General features: G+C 53.0%; 1 protein-coding gene across 1 annotated transcript; it reads right to left on the bottom strand.

Annotated features, from left to right (window-relative positions):
* Nucleotides 1-1,912: 1,912 nt before the first annotated feature.
* Pdzk1ip1 (PDZK1 interacting protein 1) lies at nucleotides 1,913-7,633 on the bottom strand. Its single transcript, XM_015485029.2, has 4 exons — nucleotides 7,267-7,633; nucleotides 4,671-4,779; nucleotides 2,897-2,992; nucleotides 1,913-2,337 (listed from the first exon to the last, which is right to left on the bottom strand). The coding sequence occupies exons 1-4, from the start codon at nucleotides 7,331-7,333 to the stop codon at nucleotides 2,262-2,264; spliced, it is 348 nt and encodes a 115-aa protein (XP_015340515.1). The 5' UTR covers nucleotides 7,334-7,633; the 3' UTR covers nucleotides 1,913-2,261.
* Between the last annotated feature and the right edge of the window lie 7,950 nt (nucleotides 7,634-15,583).

The raw sequence follows: 15,583 nt of genomic DNA, 5'->3' as shown, positions 1-15,583 counted from the left end.
GACAGAATAGGAAAGGGGAGAAGGAGGCTCTTAGAGCAGAATGCCCCTTCTGTCCCCTTAGGCTGATGGAAGCAAGGTGAGTTCAGGCAGAAACTGGCCCCTCCTGGCAATGCCTCACAGGTGGCTCTGCCTTCCGAGGAAGAGAACCAGACCTGACCCACCTTCACCTCCCAGGGACAGCTGGGATCAGAGGAGGGAGGAAATATGACCCCATGCAAGGAGAATCACATCCAGGCCATCAGAAGGTCCCCACCAGAAGGCTGAAAAGGAAAAAGAAGGTGTTTGTGCCTTAGCAGAGACTAAGCCTCTAGGAACCTGTCTCTCCTACAGTGAGTGAGAAGCTGGGCTGGTTGCTAAGGAACCCTGCCCAGAGCGGGAGGAGCCTCCACCAGGAAAAACAAATGTGATTCTGCAACTTGTATTTGGGGTAAAAAATGGGAGTTCATAACCCACTTGAATCAAATGTATGGAAGATGATATGTCATGAGCTTTGTAATGTTTTGAACAACCAATAAAAAAAAAAAGAAAAAAAATTTAAAAAAAAATAAATAAAAATTAAAAGAATTTTAAAAAAAACAGGCAGAGTTTAAACTAGCAGAGGCCACATGAGCAAAAGCCTAGAGTAGGAATCATGGGAACAACAGCCACAATTCATACAGCTAAAGCCCAGAGAGGACATAACTTGGCTCAGGTTGCACAGCAAAGCAGAAGTGGGCCTGGAACAAAGTGGCTGCACCCCACTCCCTCTGCTGCAGGCCACATCCTAAACCCCAGTGAGATGACAAGGTTAATTCTGGTTTAAGATGAGTCTTCCCTGGGGTATTTGGGTGAGCCTTGGAACAGCAAAGGAATGGCTGTGACAGGATGAGATGGGTGGCAGGGGAGACATTAGGACAAAGTACACTGTTAGCCCCACTACCTTGGATCTGAGAATGCTCCTGGGTGAGTCTGTCTTGGGTTGTTACCCCAGAGAGAAAGAGCCAGAAGCCGTTCCCTAGGCAGTCACAGAGGCAAGGGCCCAGGGTCAGCCAGGCCCTGAGTCATGCCTCCTCCCTCCTCGGCCTCATACCCATCACCTGACCCCCAACCCACTTCAGGACTGGGAATCAGGCCTTGGTGAGGACTGAGTTCTACCCCAGCTCTGCGATGAGACTGGCCAAATCTTCCACAGAGAAGAAACTGAGCTCAGAGGAGTCAGCCACTCTCCTGAGGTCACAGAGCAAGTTGTCAGGGGGCCAAGAACTCAAATCTGAGCTTCCTTGAGTTCTTCCTGGACTCTCCTGGCACTTCCTTGCCTGGCGCACAGCACACAGGGGCAATGAGAAAGCAGGTAGAGCTGGATGGATGAGAGAAGAATGAACCCATCACAATGCCAGGCATCATGGAGGCAGGGTGGGGTGCTGCACGAGGAAGGATGGGTTGCGGGTGAGACTTGAAGGACGGGCTCTCCCTGGAACAAGGTAGAGTGGGTGGGTTCCCTGGCCCTTAGCTCTCTGATCCCCTCTTTCTGCCTTTTGTACAGGAAAGAACCTAGGACACACCTTGAAACTGACAAGGCTGGGGTACCCTGCTTGCACCAGGGCCTGCCCCGCCTGGGAAGCTCTCCTGACTGCTCCGTCCCAGGGGAGGGTTTAGGGGAAGGGTTTAACCCCAGGGAGCAAGGCCCATCCTCTGGTCAGAATGAGCCCAAACTCTCCCACACAAGGGCGTTCATCTGACATTCCTGGAGGGCACTCTGCCTGGTCACCAGGACATAGACATAAGCTCACAACATGGCCCTCACCTCTCCTGGCCTGGCCCCCTTGGCCCCAGCCGCCCTGTGGCCCCAGAGACTTCCTGGGTAATCCTCCAAGGCCATCATGACAGTGGTTTCAGAAGGTGATTATCATGACTCAGAAAGCAAGACAGGGTCTCCCTGGAAGCCAGAGGGGCTGTTTCTGAGCCTCAGCCCCAGAAGTACAAAAAGTCTTTATTTCACAGAAATAAGGGTCCTTTCCACGGTTATAGGGGAGAAAGGGAGGCAGCCCGGGAGGCTAAACTGACTGCGTCTTCCATCCACTCTTCTGAATTGGGTGGGAGGCATCCAGGAAGACGCGAGGGCCATACCGGCACCCCAACCTGGACATGGTCTGAGCCCCAACCTCGACTGGCTAGAACTGCTGGGCAGTCAGTCCTTGACTGTAGATTCCTGCACAGAGAAGGCAGTGGCCAGGTGGTGGTATCCACCTCAATCTCAGGGCTGGGGGCCACCGTGAGCCAGGTCACATGGCGGTGCTGCGGACCTTGCTCTCCTCCTCCTCCAGGGCATTCTCATAGGCATTTTTGTGCTCACTGGACCTGAAAGAAGAGGCAGGGCCTGGTGGTCAGCAGGCCTCGCATCGCTTCTCCCTGCCCACCCTGTGCTGGCGAGAGTGGTATCTTGTAGAATAAACTTTTGACTCCCAGGAGGGGCTTCTCCTGACCACACCTGGGCTGGGGCATGTAGACAGGAAGCCTCTCAGCACCACCTCCCTGAATCCCATTGTCCTCCTCCCTGGGATCCTCCTCCACTGGTCACCCATCTCCCCGTGCTGAACTCCCTCCCCGCTGAGCCCTCTCCCCTCAGGGTCATCCCTTCATGGTATCCCTTCCTTTGTTGAACCCCTTTCCTCCACAGCACCCACTGCCTGTGAGTCCCCATCCACCCACTGAACCCCCCTTTCAAGTAGCCTTCCCCCAACTTAGCCTTCTTACCAAACTGAGGCTTCACCTGCCCATGGAGCCTGGTGATCCCCACAAAGTCCCCGACACCTCATTAGCCCTTCCCCACGGGAGTCCCCACCCTCTTTCCCCACCTCCAGCAGCACCTCCTCCTGAGGTTCCCTTTGGGCCCTGGAGCCCTGTACCAGCACCTCACCTGAAGCTGGCCACCGTGGAGGAGTACCTTCCATCCATCCCCACCAGGATCCCATCTGCCTTGTTCCCAACAGTCATGACCACGTTTCCAGGCTCCCTGGGGACAAGGCTCATTAGTAGCATCCACTGATAGCCCCCCACCTCACCCTATCCGAGCAGATCCTATTCTGGATGCTGGTTCTCACAAGCGCAGGACAAGCATCTCTGTCTAGCAGGCCCTGCCATTGGCCTGTCTAGGGAAACTCACACTCTTCTTCCTGCTCCACAGTAGGGGCCAGAGATCTGCAAGATTTGCCCTGAGTCCAAGGCCTCTCTCCACTGCCTCCCAGCCACCCTCAGCTCAGGCCTCAGAGCAGAACAGCCAGACTCAGTGTCTGCCCAGAATCAGGAGCAGATCCGTGGTCCATCAGCCGCCCCTGAAGGAGAGCTGGCCGGTGGAGGAATGAAGCATCTCCACAGAAAGCCTCTTATTCAAGCATAAACTCACAGCAGTGTGGGCTCCACCTCACCCCCAAAACTGCTCTCGTGAGGGTCACAGGGACCCTTACACCTGCTCGTCTTTCCTTGGACATCCCACATAAATCAGATTCAACATGGCCCCAATAAACTCATCAATTGCCTCCAGATCTGTTCATCCGCTTATGTCCTATGCCTCAGTGAGGTTCCCAGATATTTTCCTTGATCTTCATCCCCCTGGGTCCACTACTGTCTCTGTCCACCAGCCTCCAAGGGCCCACCTCCTGGACTGCTCTTAGACTCAATCCCTTTTCAGTATCACACCTGCCACGTCTAGTCCAGATCATCCCAACCTCATGCCCCGGCTCCTCATTGCTCCCCAGGCCTGCAGACTGCCCCCATGCACCGTGTAGCTGCCAAGTGGCAGCCAGAGTGACTGCTAAGGCTGTGTCCCAGGCTTTAAAACATGCTTTAAAAATTCCTCTGCACCAAGATGAAGCTCAAAGTTCAGGCACAAGGGCTCTCTTGGCCTGGGTCCTGCTCACCTTGCCTGCCTCGTCTTGGGCCTCCCCTGTCCCCTCTCCACTAAGCAACTAGTGTTTCCTCTGAGGCTGTGCAGGGCTACGGCTGGCATCCTGGCCACCGGGCCACCTTTGTGAGCGTGGGAAACAGTGCCCTGGGAAAGATGTGCCCTCGCCCCAAGGCTCTGACCTGATAAATGAGAGTGCACTCTGATCTTTGTGCATTCATACCCAGTGGCCCTGGTGCCAGGCCTCTAACTCAGGGCCATCCAGGAGTACTCCCCCTGTCCTGTAACTGCCTTCCCCAGGCTCGAGGATGCATATGCCATCAGGGAGGCCTTCCCTGACCACCCCCAGACCAGGGCAGCGCACTGTACAGTCTCCTTCATCAGCACGTGCACTTGTGTTTGCTGTCCAGTCTGCAACCCAAGAGCTCCACAGCTGACCCTGGAAAAGGATGGGAACTTCCTTTCCAGTAGGAAGACCAGGCTGCTATCCCAACTCTACAAAGGAAACCTCAAGACTCCAAGGAGAGAAGATATTTTCCCAAAACTCACAGGGAGGGACCACCAGAGCTGGCCAATAGAGCCCACATCTGGGAGCCAGCAAGCCTGAGGCTAGTTCCCACAGTCACCAACTCACCCTGTGACCTCGAGCCTCAGTTTCCCTTCCACACCGTGAGAGGACCTGACCCAGAGTTTTGAGGCCCTTCTCCCCACTACTAGAGCAAGAGCAGTGGTCCCGAGGCCACCCTACCTGTTCAGGACCCCAGCCCCAGGGCCCTCAGGCAGCACTTACGGCTCTTCCTGGCACCAAAAGTGGTTAACGGCAAAAGCAATTGCAACGAGAACCAAGTACACGGCCACTGCGATGAGGCCCTGCATCCAGGGCTGCAGGTTCCCCAAACCTGAAGAGGGAAGGGGGATTTTGAGTGCAGAGCAGGGGCAGAAGGCGCCTCCCACTGCAAGGGCTGGTGCTTGTGTGGGGGGCCACCGGCCGCTTCAGAAACACGAAGGACATTCTGGGTAAGAGGACTGGCAATGAGGGCCCATCTGACCCCACTGAGCATGAGATGTGGTTGGAAAGAAGGGCAGAGGCCCAGGGAGAGACAGATGCCTGACCACGGCCTGACAGCCCACAAGGCCGTGGGGCTCAGAGTGCTGTTTCTGAGATCTGGATCCCTGCGCCTCGTCCCCTCCCCCAGGGGTCACGTGCAGGCCCCCCAGGGAGTGCTGGGCCCCAGGGACCAAAGGGCAGTTCCCCTGGACAGCTGGCCCAGGCCCTGCCAGCTAGGAGTGGCCCCTCCTCCTTTGCAACTGCCATCAGGCTGGAAACTGGCCCCAAACTGCCAGAGAAGGGCGGGCATCTGGAAGATCCTGCTCCGTGGCAAGAGGCTGGGAGGAGCTGCGAGGGTGTGAGATCCCGCCAGCCGAGCTGCTCAGGTCGGGGCGCACAGAGCGGTGACAGAGTTGAGATGAGGGGGACCAGGAAGGAAGCTTCCAACCCTGAGCCCCTTTGGATTCCACCAGCTGGGTGGTGTTCAAGGGGAGCAGGGCCAGAGACCAGGTCAACGCTCCAACCATGCTGTTCTATGCACTTTTTTTTTTTAGTTGTAGATGGACACAATACCTTTATTTTGTTGTTGTTGTTGTTGTTGTTGTTTTTAACGTGGTGCCGAGGATCAAACCCAGTGCCTCACATGTGCAAGGCAAGTGCCCTACCACCGAGCTACGATCCCAGCCCCTGTTCTATGCTTTTTGACTGTTAACAACAACTCCTACCCTCAAGATGTCCCAGAAATCTCCACCCTTAGGCCACAGGGAGCCCCAAAGAGCTCCCCTCTCTTTCCTGGGCATCACTGTGCGACATGAACCAGAGGGAGCTCAGCCCTGCAGAGGAGAGATACTTAGTAGGTAAAGGTCCTAGGAGGGAACAGAAGTCAACAGGGGGTTTCTGGGTGGGGGGTCTGTATCCTTCAGCCATTTTATATTCTGAGAGCCATTCTATATTATGACCAGACTGGGCATCAATGACATTCCTTCTACCTTACTGTCACTCAAAAGACCTCCCTTGAGTCTACCCTAAAGCTCTCCTGCTGCAGTGAAGGCTTCACCTCTTCTTTGAACTCTTTCTGAACCTAGCAGGTGTTGGGAAGGAGGGAGGATTGTGAAACTCTTTGGCCTATGGCTAGGTCAGACCTTGCTTAGCTCCATGGATAGCAGAAGATACACAGTGTGGTTATCCTACAAAGATGAGCATTTTTTAATTTGTTGTTCCTCCCAAGAGAAACAAGCACATTGCTCTCTCAGGTAAATAAATAATTGCTCACGCATTGGGAGCAGCCCTGGGAGGCCCCTCCCTGCTTTCTCTAGACCTTGTAGCCAACTCCCTTCAGACACAAGAGGGACTACAATCCTCTGGTTCCTCCTCCCCTGCGACTCTGGAGCAAGCACAAAGAGTAAGGGACAGAACCTGGGGCAGGAGAAGGATGGCCTGGATCCTGTCCCTTCTTGCCCTGCTCTACAATCCATGTAAGTTACTCAGCCTCGGGTCTCTTCAGTTCCCTAGAGGGCCTCCAGGACCTGGGAGACAGAGCTGGAGTGCGTGCACACACACACACACACACACACACACACACACACACACACGAGTTCAGGAGAGCTTGGAAGCATCTTTGTCAGTTCCCACTAGATCCAAGGGCCACTGCAAAGTCACCAGATTTTGGCCACAGATGCACCCTAAGAGTGCCGGGTGGACCCCAGACTTTGGGATGTTATGCTTCAGTGGGTACAAAGCTATCCCACATCCCTGACCTGGCAGCAGCCCTGGAAGGTGGGCAGAGTGAGGTTTTCCATCCTCATCTTATATGAGTGAGAAAACTAAGTTTCAGAGAGGAGCAGTGATTTCATCAAGGCCACACAGCAAAAAAGACAGCTGGACAGGGGCACTGTTCTCTACCCAAGCCCAGGAAGCTGAGAAGATGAGGACCAGGTCAAAGTCTTGGGCAAACCCCTGACAGCACGGCCCCTCGCCTAGAGCAAGCCTGCCCTGAGGAGGTGTGAGCCCCACTCCTACCTTCCCCAGAGCCCCTGGCCCCCAGCCCTCAGAATGCAGCCGTCACTAGGGCAGTTCCTGCTCAGGTCTAACCGCTCTTCCTCCCACAAATCCTAGACCCACCATTTCCCTGTCTTGTCACTTCTTCTCACAGGTGGAAAACAAATCACAGGGACCTGATTCAGAAAACTGTGCCTTTGGAGTTTCCTCTGGCTAATCTGGTACCTGCTGAGGGGGGTGGGTAAAGCCAGGACACCATCCCACCCACCCCTGGATCACGAGTGCCCAGCCCAGCCCTCTCCTCTCTGCAGCCACCAGGCTGTCCCCTGTCCTGTGCTACCTTGTTGACAGCTGGCAGGTGGCACTGAGGTGAGCAGGCCCAGAATGACCAGGTTGAAGGCTGACATGGCTGCAGGTAGCTCCTGGGCCTTCCCTCCGCGGCTGCTGACTGAGCTTCTGGAGCTGCTGGGGGTGTTGGTGGTGTTTGCCTGAGATCCACTGAGCACAGTCGGATCCTGGAGGGGAGGAGAGGAGCGAGTGAGGAAGAGGGCCAGAGAGGGAAAAGGAGGGGGAAGGACAGGCGGGGGAGAGAAACTGCCCTCCCTCCCATGGAAATGAGCTGGCTGGACTGGCTTCCCTGGACTGGTTTCCCTGGCCGTGCCCAGCCCATTGAGCTGGCATTTGAGGTCCTCCTTCAGAGACCAGCTGAGGAGGTGAATCTGAGGACCTGGGAGGTGTGGGGAGAGCCCCAGACACCTGGAGCCCCATACTGCCCCCACAGTCCCTGCCTGGGCTCCACATTCCTGGCAGTGGGGCTGGGCTCTGGGGAAGAGTGACACATTGTCTCTTCTGCACTGAATGAGTCCAGTGGGTGGAGCTTCTTGGAAGGATACAATGGAATTAAGAAATCTGCGGCTGGCTCAGGGCCTAGGGAAAACCCCAGAGGCGCAGGGAGGCTCACAGCCGCCCACTTTCTCCAGAGCCTGGCCTGTTCTCTGTTCTCCCCCTCACCTGTCCCTGCCTTACCAAGCAAGACCCTGGGGCTCCCCTCTGGGGAATACAGCCCAGTTTCAGTGCTCCCCCACCCCCTGGCCCAGCCCAGTAGCTCCCTAAAACCACTCCCTCCCACAAATCACAACAGAGGGGCTGAGGTCCCAGTCCCCGTCTTTCCCAGCCCAACTGACCTGGACCCAGTTCACCTCCTCCTCCTGGCCCCATGTGGTCCCTGGAGATGTGGCAGGTCTCCCTCAGACAAGATCTGAGCTAGATCAAAGGCCTCAGCACCTACCCTCAGGTCTGGCTCCAGCAGTCCTTGGAGGCAGAAGTAGGTATGAAGAGGCTGCTGTGGAGGGAGAAGAGAAGGTACCCCCAGGTGCCGAGGTCCAAGCTATACCCAGGAGCAATCTGAGGAAGGTTCACCTACCATCGAGGACACCTATCAGCTATCACCTGATCCTGGAGCCAAACTCCTCATAAGAGGCGAAACATCCCTCTAGAATCACATGGCATCCAGTCTACCCTCCAGCTCAGGGACTAAGCATAACCCAAGTTCCTATCAAGGCCAGGGATCATGCTAGTCTTCCTTGCCCCAAGCCACAGCAGGACTATGGGAAGCTTAGGTGCTGGGAGCTCCTCATGGGAACCTGGTATGCAATGGCTGAACGCAGTGTACAGCAGTGTGCACGCTGTTGCTTGTATGACCTTGTATGACCTTGAAGACGGTGCTTCCCAAAGGATGTACATGTCTCTGAGCTCTTCATGTCCTTGATCTGGGTCCCAGACAGATATTCAAATTGCCTTTGGAAAGTCCCAGGGCACAGTGGCTAGGGTTCATATTGACCAAGTCATAGTGTCCATCTGCACATGGGTACAGAACAAGGAGTGTGTGATTGAGGCCCTACATGGGGCTAAGTTCAGTTCCCTGGCCACCAGAAAATCCATATCTGTTCATAACTTTCCTAAGAACAGTGGGGCTTTACAGAGTTTGATGTGAATGGATTTGAAGACATGGTAGCAGAGAAGTGGGCAGCTGTCAAATACATCCCATAGTTTCCTGGACAAATGGCAAACCCTGTACTGGTGAGGTTTTCCACCGAGTTACCACATCCTTCCTCACATTCACCAATAAATCTTACTTCTTGCCCATAAAGAAAGGAAAGGCTAGGCAAAGCTGGCGGACCAGGAGCAAAGTCCCTAGGGAGTCTCCTTCATAGCCTCTCTGCCCAGAGGAAGTCAAACTGCTGTTCAGAGGACCCACTGGGTACCCTTTTCCATGTCAAAATGGTTCTGCCAGTTGGGAGCACTCAGAATCATGTTTTGTCCCTGGTGTGTGTGTGTGTGCGCGCACGCACGCTCATGCATGCAAGTACAGTGGGCCCATTACCATCCAAAACTTGGGTATCTTCTGTGGGGAAAAAGGTACACTCAGACATCACTGGTGGGACTGCAAACTGGTTCAACCACTCTACAAAGCAGTATGGAGACTCCTCAGAAAACTTGAAACAGAACCACCATTTGACCCAGTTATCCTGCTCCTCAGTACATACCCAAAGGATTTAAAATTAGCATACTAGAGTGACACAGCCACATCAATGTTCACAGCAGCTCAATTCACAATAGCTAATTTATGGAACCAACCTAGGTGATCTTCAATAGATGAATGGGTAAAGAAAATGTGGTATATATATATACACATGGAATATTACTCAGCCATAAAGAAGAATGAAATTATGGCATTAGCCAGTAAATGGATAAAACTGGAGACTATCATGCTAAGTGAAATAAATCAATCCCAAAAAACCAAAGACTGAATGTTCTGTCTGATATGCAGATGCTGACTCACAATGGTGGTGGTAGGGGTGGGGGCGTTCCACCAGATTAGACGGGAGAATGGAGGGAAAGGAGGGGGATTGGGAATGGGAAAGACAATAGAATGAATCGGACATAACTTTCCTGTGATCATATATGAATACACGACCGGTGTACCTCCACATCATGTACAACCACAAGAATAGGAAGTTATAGTTCATATATGTATGATATGTCAAAATACATTCTATTACCATGTATAACTAAAAAGAGCAAAGAAAATTTTAAAAATAAAATAAAACTAAAACTGGGTATCCTCAAAGTGCTCTAGGAGAACTTTGGGTAAAGTTGAGTGATGCCTCCTGTCCATGTATGTCCTGTTCCCCCTCCCACAACAACTTGGGGTCAGAATCTGTGGGCACAGTCTGGAGAGTGGTAATGAACAGCCAGAGAATCACTGGTTGGAATGTAAGGAATGAAGTTGAATTTAACAAACATGCAGCAAGGGTTTTAAGCAGGGGAGTCACATGGTCAGAGGTGCATTTGAGAAAATGAAATGGGCATCAGAAATGGAAAAGGGAGATCTAGAGAGACCACAAAGGAGCCACACAGCGATAGCCTGCAGCAGGGGTGTGGCAGTGGGGGTGGATCTGAGCCCTGGTAGAAAAGCCTGGGCATGGTTACTAGAACAGTGACTAGCTGGACAGGGTGAGGAAGGAGGTGACTCTTGGTTAGGTTTCTGACTTGGATAGCTGAGTGGATAGTGGTGTCTCAGGTGCCTTAGATGTACTGTGTGTGGTACCTGCGGACCCTCCAGAGGGAGGCATCTAGAAGGCAGCAGGATCCCTGGGTCTGGAGAAGAGAGTTAGATCTGAGGGACACTTGTGAACAGTGATGGTAATTCAGGATGGGAGTGCAAGACCTTCAGAGAGAGAGAGAGAGAGAGAGAGAGTTTTCAGGGACCAGGATGCAACCCCAGCACACAAGTGTCTCAAAAGAAGAGGAGGCAGGATGGAGCAAGAGGATGAAATCCCAGAAAAATTGAATATCCGAGGAGCCAAGGGTGGAGAGATTCAAGGGGAGGTGGACAAGGACGTCACCCAGCCCCACCAGACAGTGCAGCTGCCCAGCTTCTGCCATCAGCAAGCAAGACACAGTTTCTGCCTTTTCTCACTAAACTCGCTGGATAAAGGCAAGGCAAGGACTCTCTGAGCCATGCTTTGGGGGCAGTGGAGGGGGAGGATGAGCAGGAAAGACAGCAGGTGACCAACAGGCGGAAAGCCCAGCTCCCAGGTCAAAGTCCCAGGCTTTAAAGCAAAACAAGTTGTCCCGGAAAAGGGGGGTGTGGGTGGACACTTGGCTTTGAGGCTGGTCCCTGCTCCCTGGAGGTCCTCACAGAGGAGAGGAGGTCATCTTCCCAGCTATGTGGACATTACTGATCCCTGAGGTAACAAAGTGGTCAGTGTGCTCTGCCTTAGGCCCAGGGTCTGGACTCAGGTCTCAGCAGCCACCAGGGTTGGACCCTGAGTCCTCACCTTAGAGCAGCTGTTCTATCGATGCTTAATCCCTCCCACCTACTCCCAGGCCAGCTCTGCCTCCTGAAATCATCAGGCCCCTTAGACAAGCCCTGCATCTAGCTAGAGCTTATGTGATTACTCGTTAGAAAAGCCTGAATGGACCGGGACTAATTCCATTTGTTACCAGCAGGTGGCAGTATCTAGCGCCAATCCCAGACTGGTTGGGAAGGTAGGGGACCAGCACAGAGCTGAGGAGTCCCCAACTTCCTTCCCCTCCTGCCCCCTACTTTCACCCTCTCATGGGGTGATCTGGAAGAAGAGAAGGTGGATGTGGATGCAGTCGTTGATGCTGGACAGTGCACATGGCAAGCCAGGGCTGCAGTGGAGATCTGCATATGACCACTAAAAGTCAAGGAAGGCATCCTGGAAGAGGTGATGCTAAGGGAAAAGTTGATTGAATGTTGGATTAGGCAGAAAGACAGAGTGGGGAAAGCGATCCAGGCAGAGAGCTCAGACTGAGTAAAAGCAGGGTGCTCAGAGCACAGATAGAAGCTTCCTTCACTCCTTCTTACAATGCCTCACCTCATTACTGTCTTTGCTTGCAAGCCTGAGAGCTCCTGGACACTGTACTCATTCAAACAGATTCTGCTTAGACACTTTAACAGCTTCCAGTGGCCCTTAAAATAATGTCCGGACTTCTTGACCTGGTCCTGAGGAGTGGGACAATCTGCCCTTCCCCTTCTCTCCACCTCATCTGGCCCCAGTACCTCCTGCATCTGGGCCAGCTCCCCACTTGCTCTGCCCTCTGCCTGGAGCACTCTTCCCCTCCTAACTACCCAGTAACCTAATCCTCCTCGTCTTGCTTTAAAGGTCACTTTTCCAAGAAGACTCCTTTGGCTTCCCTTCACCCACCTCTGAGTCTCCTCTGCTCATCTCTTCACAGACATAGTCACGAATTGCAATTCCTTCTTGACTTATATATTTACTCTATTAATAGCTCCCATCTCACCCCTAGCACTGAGCACAGTGACTACACACACACTCAACAAATATTTTGTGAAATTAGATCTCAGTATATGCAGTGCCTCCCTCTGGTCTGGTAGGCAGCAGTGCTCAGAGGCTGGTCGTTGAATGAATCAGACGTGTTAGCTCTAGTTGTCTCCTTGTCTCTCTCTACCCTCTGGATGACTGGATGGGTATTTACCCCCACAGAGAGCCCCAGTGGTTAGAGCTGGAAGGGGCAGAAAGTACCAGCCTGGAGCCAGCCAAGCCAAGGAATGTACTGGCTGTGGCTCCTGGGTCCTAGGCGACCCCACTGGGCCAGGGAGATTTATGGCCAGGACCCCCCAGTGGGAAAAGATCAATCAACCCCTCCCATTACCTACTCACCCAGCCAAGAAACTAAAGGGCTGGCCCCCGGCCAGGAGTCAGCCTGCCAGCAGAGATCCCAAGGCCAAATCTTTGCCCAGTGATTCCAGCACACCCCTGCTCCCCCATCCAGGGCTCCAGGCCAGCAGCAGAACCAAGCTGGCTTCCAGAATCAGTCTTTTCTGGCCTAAAAGCTCATCCTGAATAGTGTGATCTTGATACTTATTTTTCACCTGGGGAAACTGTGAAGGGACCACCTGAAGGCCACAAAGTAAATGAGGAGGGACAGGGCCATCCCTACAACCAGCCTGAGACTGGAGCACCTGCTTATTGAGCAGTTTCTCCAATAACACTCTGACTTACTTTAATTAATTCATTCATACAACACCTATTTAGTGTCCACTAGAGGACTGGAAGTCCAGTAGTGATGTAAGGTAAAGCTCACCTCATACAGCTATGTAATTGCAGTTGTGCCAAATGTTTCAAAACAGGTGTATGGCCACCAAGAATATATCAATGAGGACACCATCTAGTCTGGGAGGTCAGGAGAAGGTAGTGGTAAGTCTACGACTCATTCAACAGGTATTTACTGAGTCTTCTGAGGACCAGGCGCTGTTCAGTATGCTAGGGAACAGCACAATGAAACCCCTGTCCCCATGGGCCGAAATTCTAGAGCAATCAAATTCTAGAACCAGGAAACAAACAATAAGTAGATGAAGCAGGTCTAATGGCAGTACAGAAAAGCCCAGACAGGAGCAGGAGCAGAGAGTCCTCAAGGAAGGGCATGCTGACATATGTAAATTCACGGGGATGGCTCCTCTGAACAGAGCTGAGGGTGAGGAAGGCGTTCAGCTCTTGGAGGGGAAAGGATTCCAGGCAAGGAAAACAGCAAGTGCAAAGGCCCTGAGAAAGGATCATGGAGGGAGTGTCAGTGTGGCTGGGGGAGGTGACTGCAGGGAGGTGGGGAGTGGGGTTGGGAAGGCTGCAAGAGGTCCACTCCTTTGGGACTCTGTGGGTGACTAATGTGGGTGACATTTAGCTTCTAATCCAATGGAGACCAGGAAGCCACTGGAGAGTTTTGATCACAAGAAACATAATTGGGCTGCTGGGTTGAGAAGGGATTACGAGGAGCAAGGAGAGCAGGACAGGGAGGCCCCTATCCGGAAGAGGTTCATGCAAGCTTCAGCCAGAGACGGCACCAGCTCAGGTCAGGGAGGAGCTATGGAGCTGGGGATGTGTGGGTGAGTCTAGCCCTATTTTGAGGATAAAATCAATATGATCTGGAATATGAGAGAGAAGCTAAGGGGGACTCAAGGACTTAAGTCTGCTCAGCTAGATGAGGTGGGAGAACTGCAGGAGGAGGCTTTTCTGAGCAGGAGGGGCAGGATTCCTAGTTTGGTTTGGAGGTGGTGAGTCTGGAGGTCAGACCCAGGCTAAGATGTGGATTTGGGAGGGACCTGGGGAGAGAAGAGCTTCCATGGTGGAAGAAGGGTGGGAAGAGCAGCCTGGGGGGAGCAGACAGCAAGGCTGCTGTCAATGATGGGGAACAACCCCACTGGGGAGCAGAGAGCGGAAGAGGTCTGAGGATCTTGCAGTGAATGGACCCGAGAAGGGATGCCGGAGAGGGGTGGTGTGATCGTCACCTTACAGATAATGCAAGGTTACGGTAAGGTTGTAGGCAAGGGCATGACATGGGCAGCCATGCGTTTCAGCAAGGTGTCTCCATGCACAGCTTGGGGAATAGCCTGGAAAGCAGGGAGCAGGCTCTGGAAGGAATCCAAGAGAGGGGTGGTGGCGCCTGGGATTAAAAGCATGCATGGAGATAACTAGAAAAGGACGAAAAGACCATGCAAGGGGCACAATCAGGACAAGCAACAAGCTCATCTAGCTGAGCAAACTTAAGTCCCTGAGTCCCCCTTGGCTTCTCCCTCATATTCCAGATCACACAAGAATTAGGGGATTCAGAGGTCCAGAGTCAAAACGGCTCCTGGTCCTCTGACAGGCAGCACCTGGATGTCTCTACTGGTTTTTCAACTGAAGAAAACTAGAAGAATGGCCCGTGGGGCCCGGGTGAGAAGCCATCAGGTGTTCATGTGTTTAGCAAACCTCTCTCCTTCTGCTCGGTGCCAGGCACAGCTCCACAGCCCTGCCCTGGGGAGATGCGTGACTTGGTGAGGGAGACAAGCAGGGAGCAAAGGGGCAAGGATGCTGGGTCCAGGGGCAGCCTGGGGACATCTCAGGACAAAGCTTGGTGTTTCCACCGGGCATTTAGGGGAGAGATAGATCTGAACTGGAAATAGAGGCTTAGAATTCAACCATTATGGACAGAGATTAAGGCTTTGGGCAAAGATGACACAGCCCAGGAGAGGGAAGGGCGAAGTTGGGTCAGGACTCACCCTCAAGTGGGTGGGGACTGAGTCCATCTCAACTGAAGGGAAAATGAAGAAATAACAGAGTTCATACCTCTCCTAATAGAACCCCCAGAGTTGCTGCTTCTCACTTCAGGGCACCAGAGTCGTGGAACTGATTTTTTTTTTTTTCATCCTAACTAAAACTCTTGTCTTCACTTGCTGTTAATTTTGTCATTAATCTATTCAATATTTGAAAGAGCTGGGATTTTTCAGTCTGAAGAGGAGCAGCCTCGGGAATCTCTATCTATATATCTTTGGAGCTTTTTCAGATTAGAGAGAAAACTTGTGCACATGGAGATGATAAGAAAAGTCACAGGGAAGCTGGATTGTGTTCAGTGAGACAAAGATGTCTCCCATGGCTGTCTAGTGATGGCTGAGATGACTCTGAAAGGTAGCGAGCTCCCTGCCACTGGAGGTATGCAAGTAGGAGCTGTGAGCTTGCAGAGGGAGGTAAAGCAGGACAAGGGCCAGAGGAGGGGTGAATGGACTCACTGATGGAGCCCCTGAGGTCCAGGAAGGGAGCTGGGATCAAAGTTCCCACCCCACTTTACTG

Source organism: Marmota marmota, unplaced genomic scaffold (assembly GCF_001458135.2).
Source record: "Marmota marmota marmota unplaced genomic scaffold, marMar, whole genome shotgun sequence".
Classification (NCBI taxonomy): domain Eukaryota; kingdom Metazoa; phylum Chordata; class Mammalia; order Rodentia; family Sciuridae; genus Marmota; species Marmota marmota.
This window is presented reverse-complemented; position numbering and strand designations above follow the sequence as displayed.

What these genes read in the sequence shown, in the direction of transcription:
- Pdzk1ip1 (XM_015485029.2), bottom strand. Translation starts at nt 7,333, where the DNA reads ATGTCAGCCTTCAACCTGGTCATTCTGGGCCTGCTCACCTCAGTGCCA. An exon ending in ACCTGCCAGCTGTCAACAAG is followed by an intron (nt 4,780 to 7,266) that starts GTAGCACAGGAC and finishes TTCCCTCTTCAG; the next exon opens with GTTTGGGGAACCTGCAGCCC. An exon ending in TCCACGGTGGCCAGCTTCAG is followed by an intron (nt 2,338 to 2,896) that starts GTGAGGTGCTGG and finishes CTCTTCTTTCAG; the next exon opens with GTCCAGTGAGCACAAAAATG.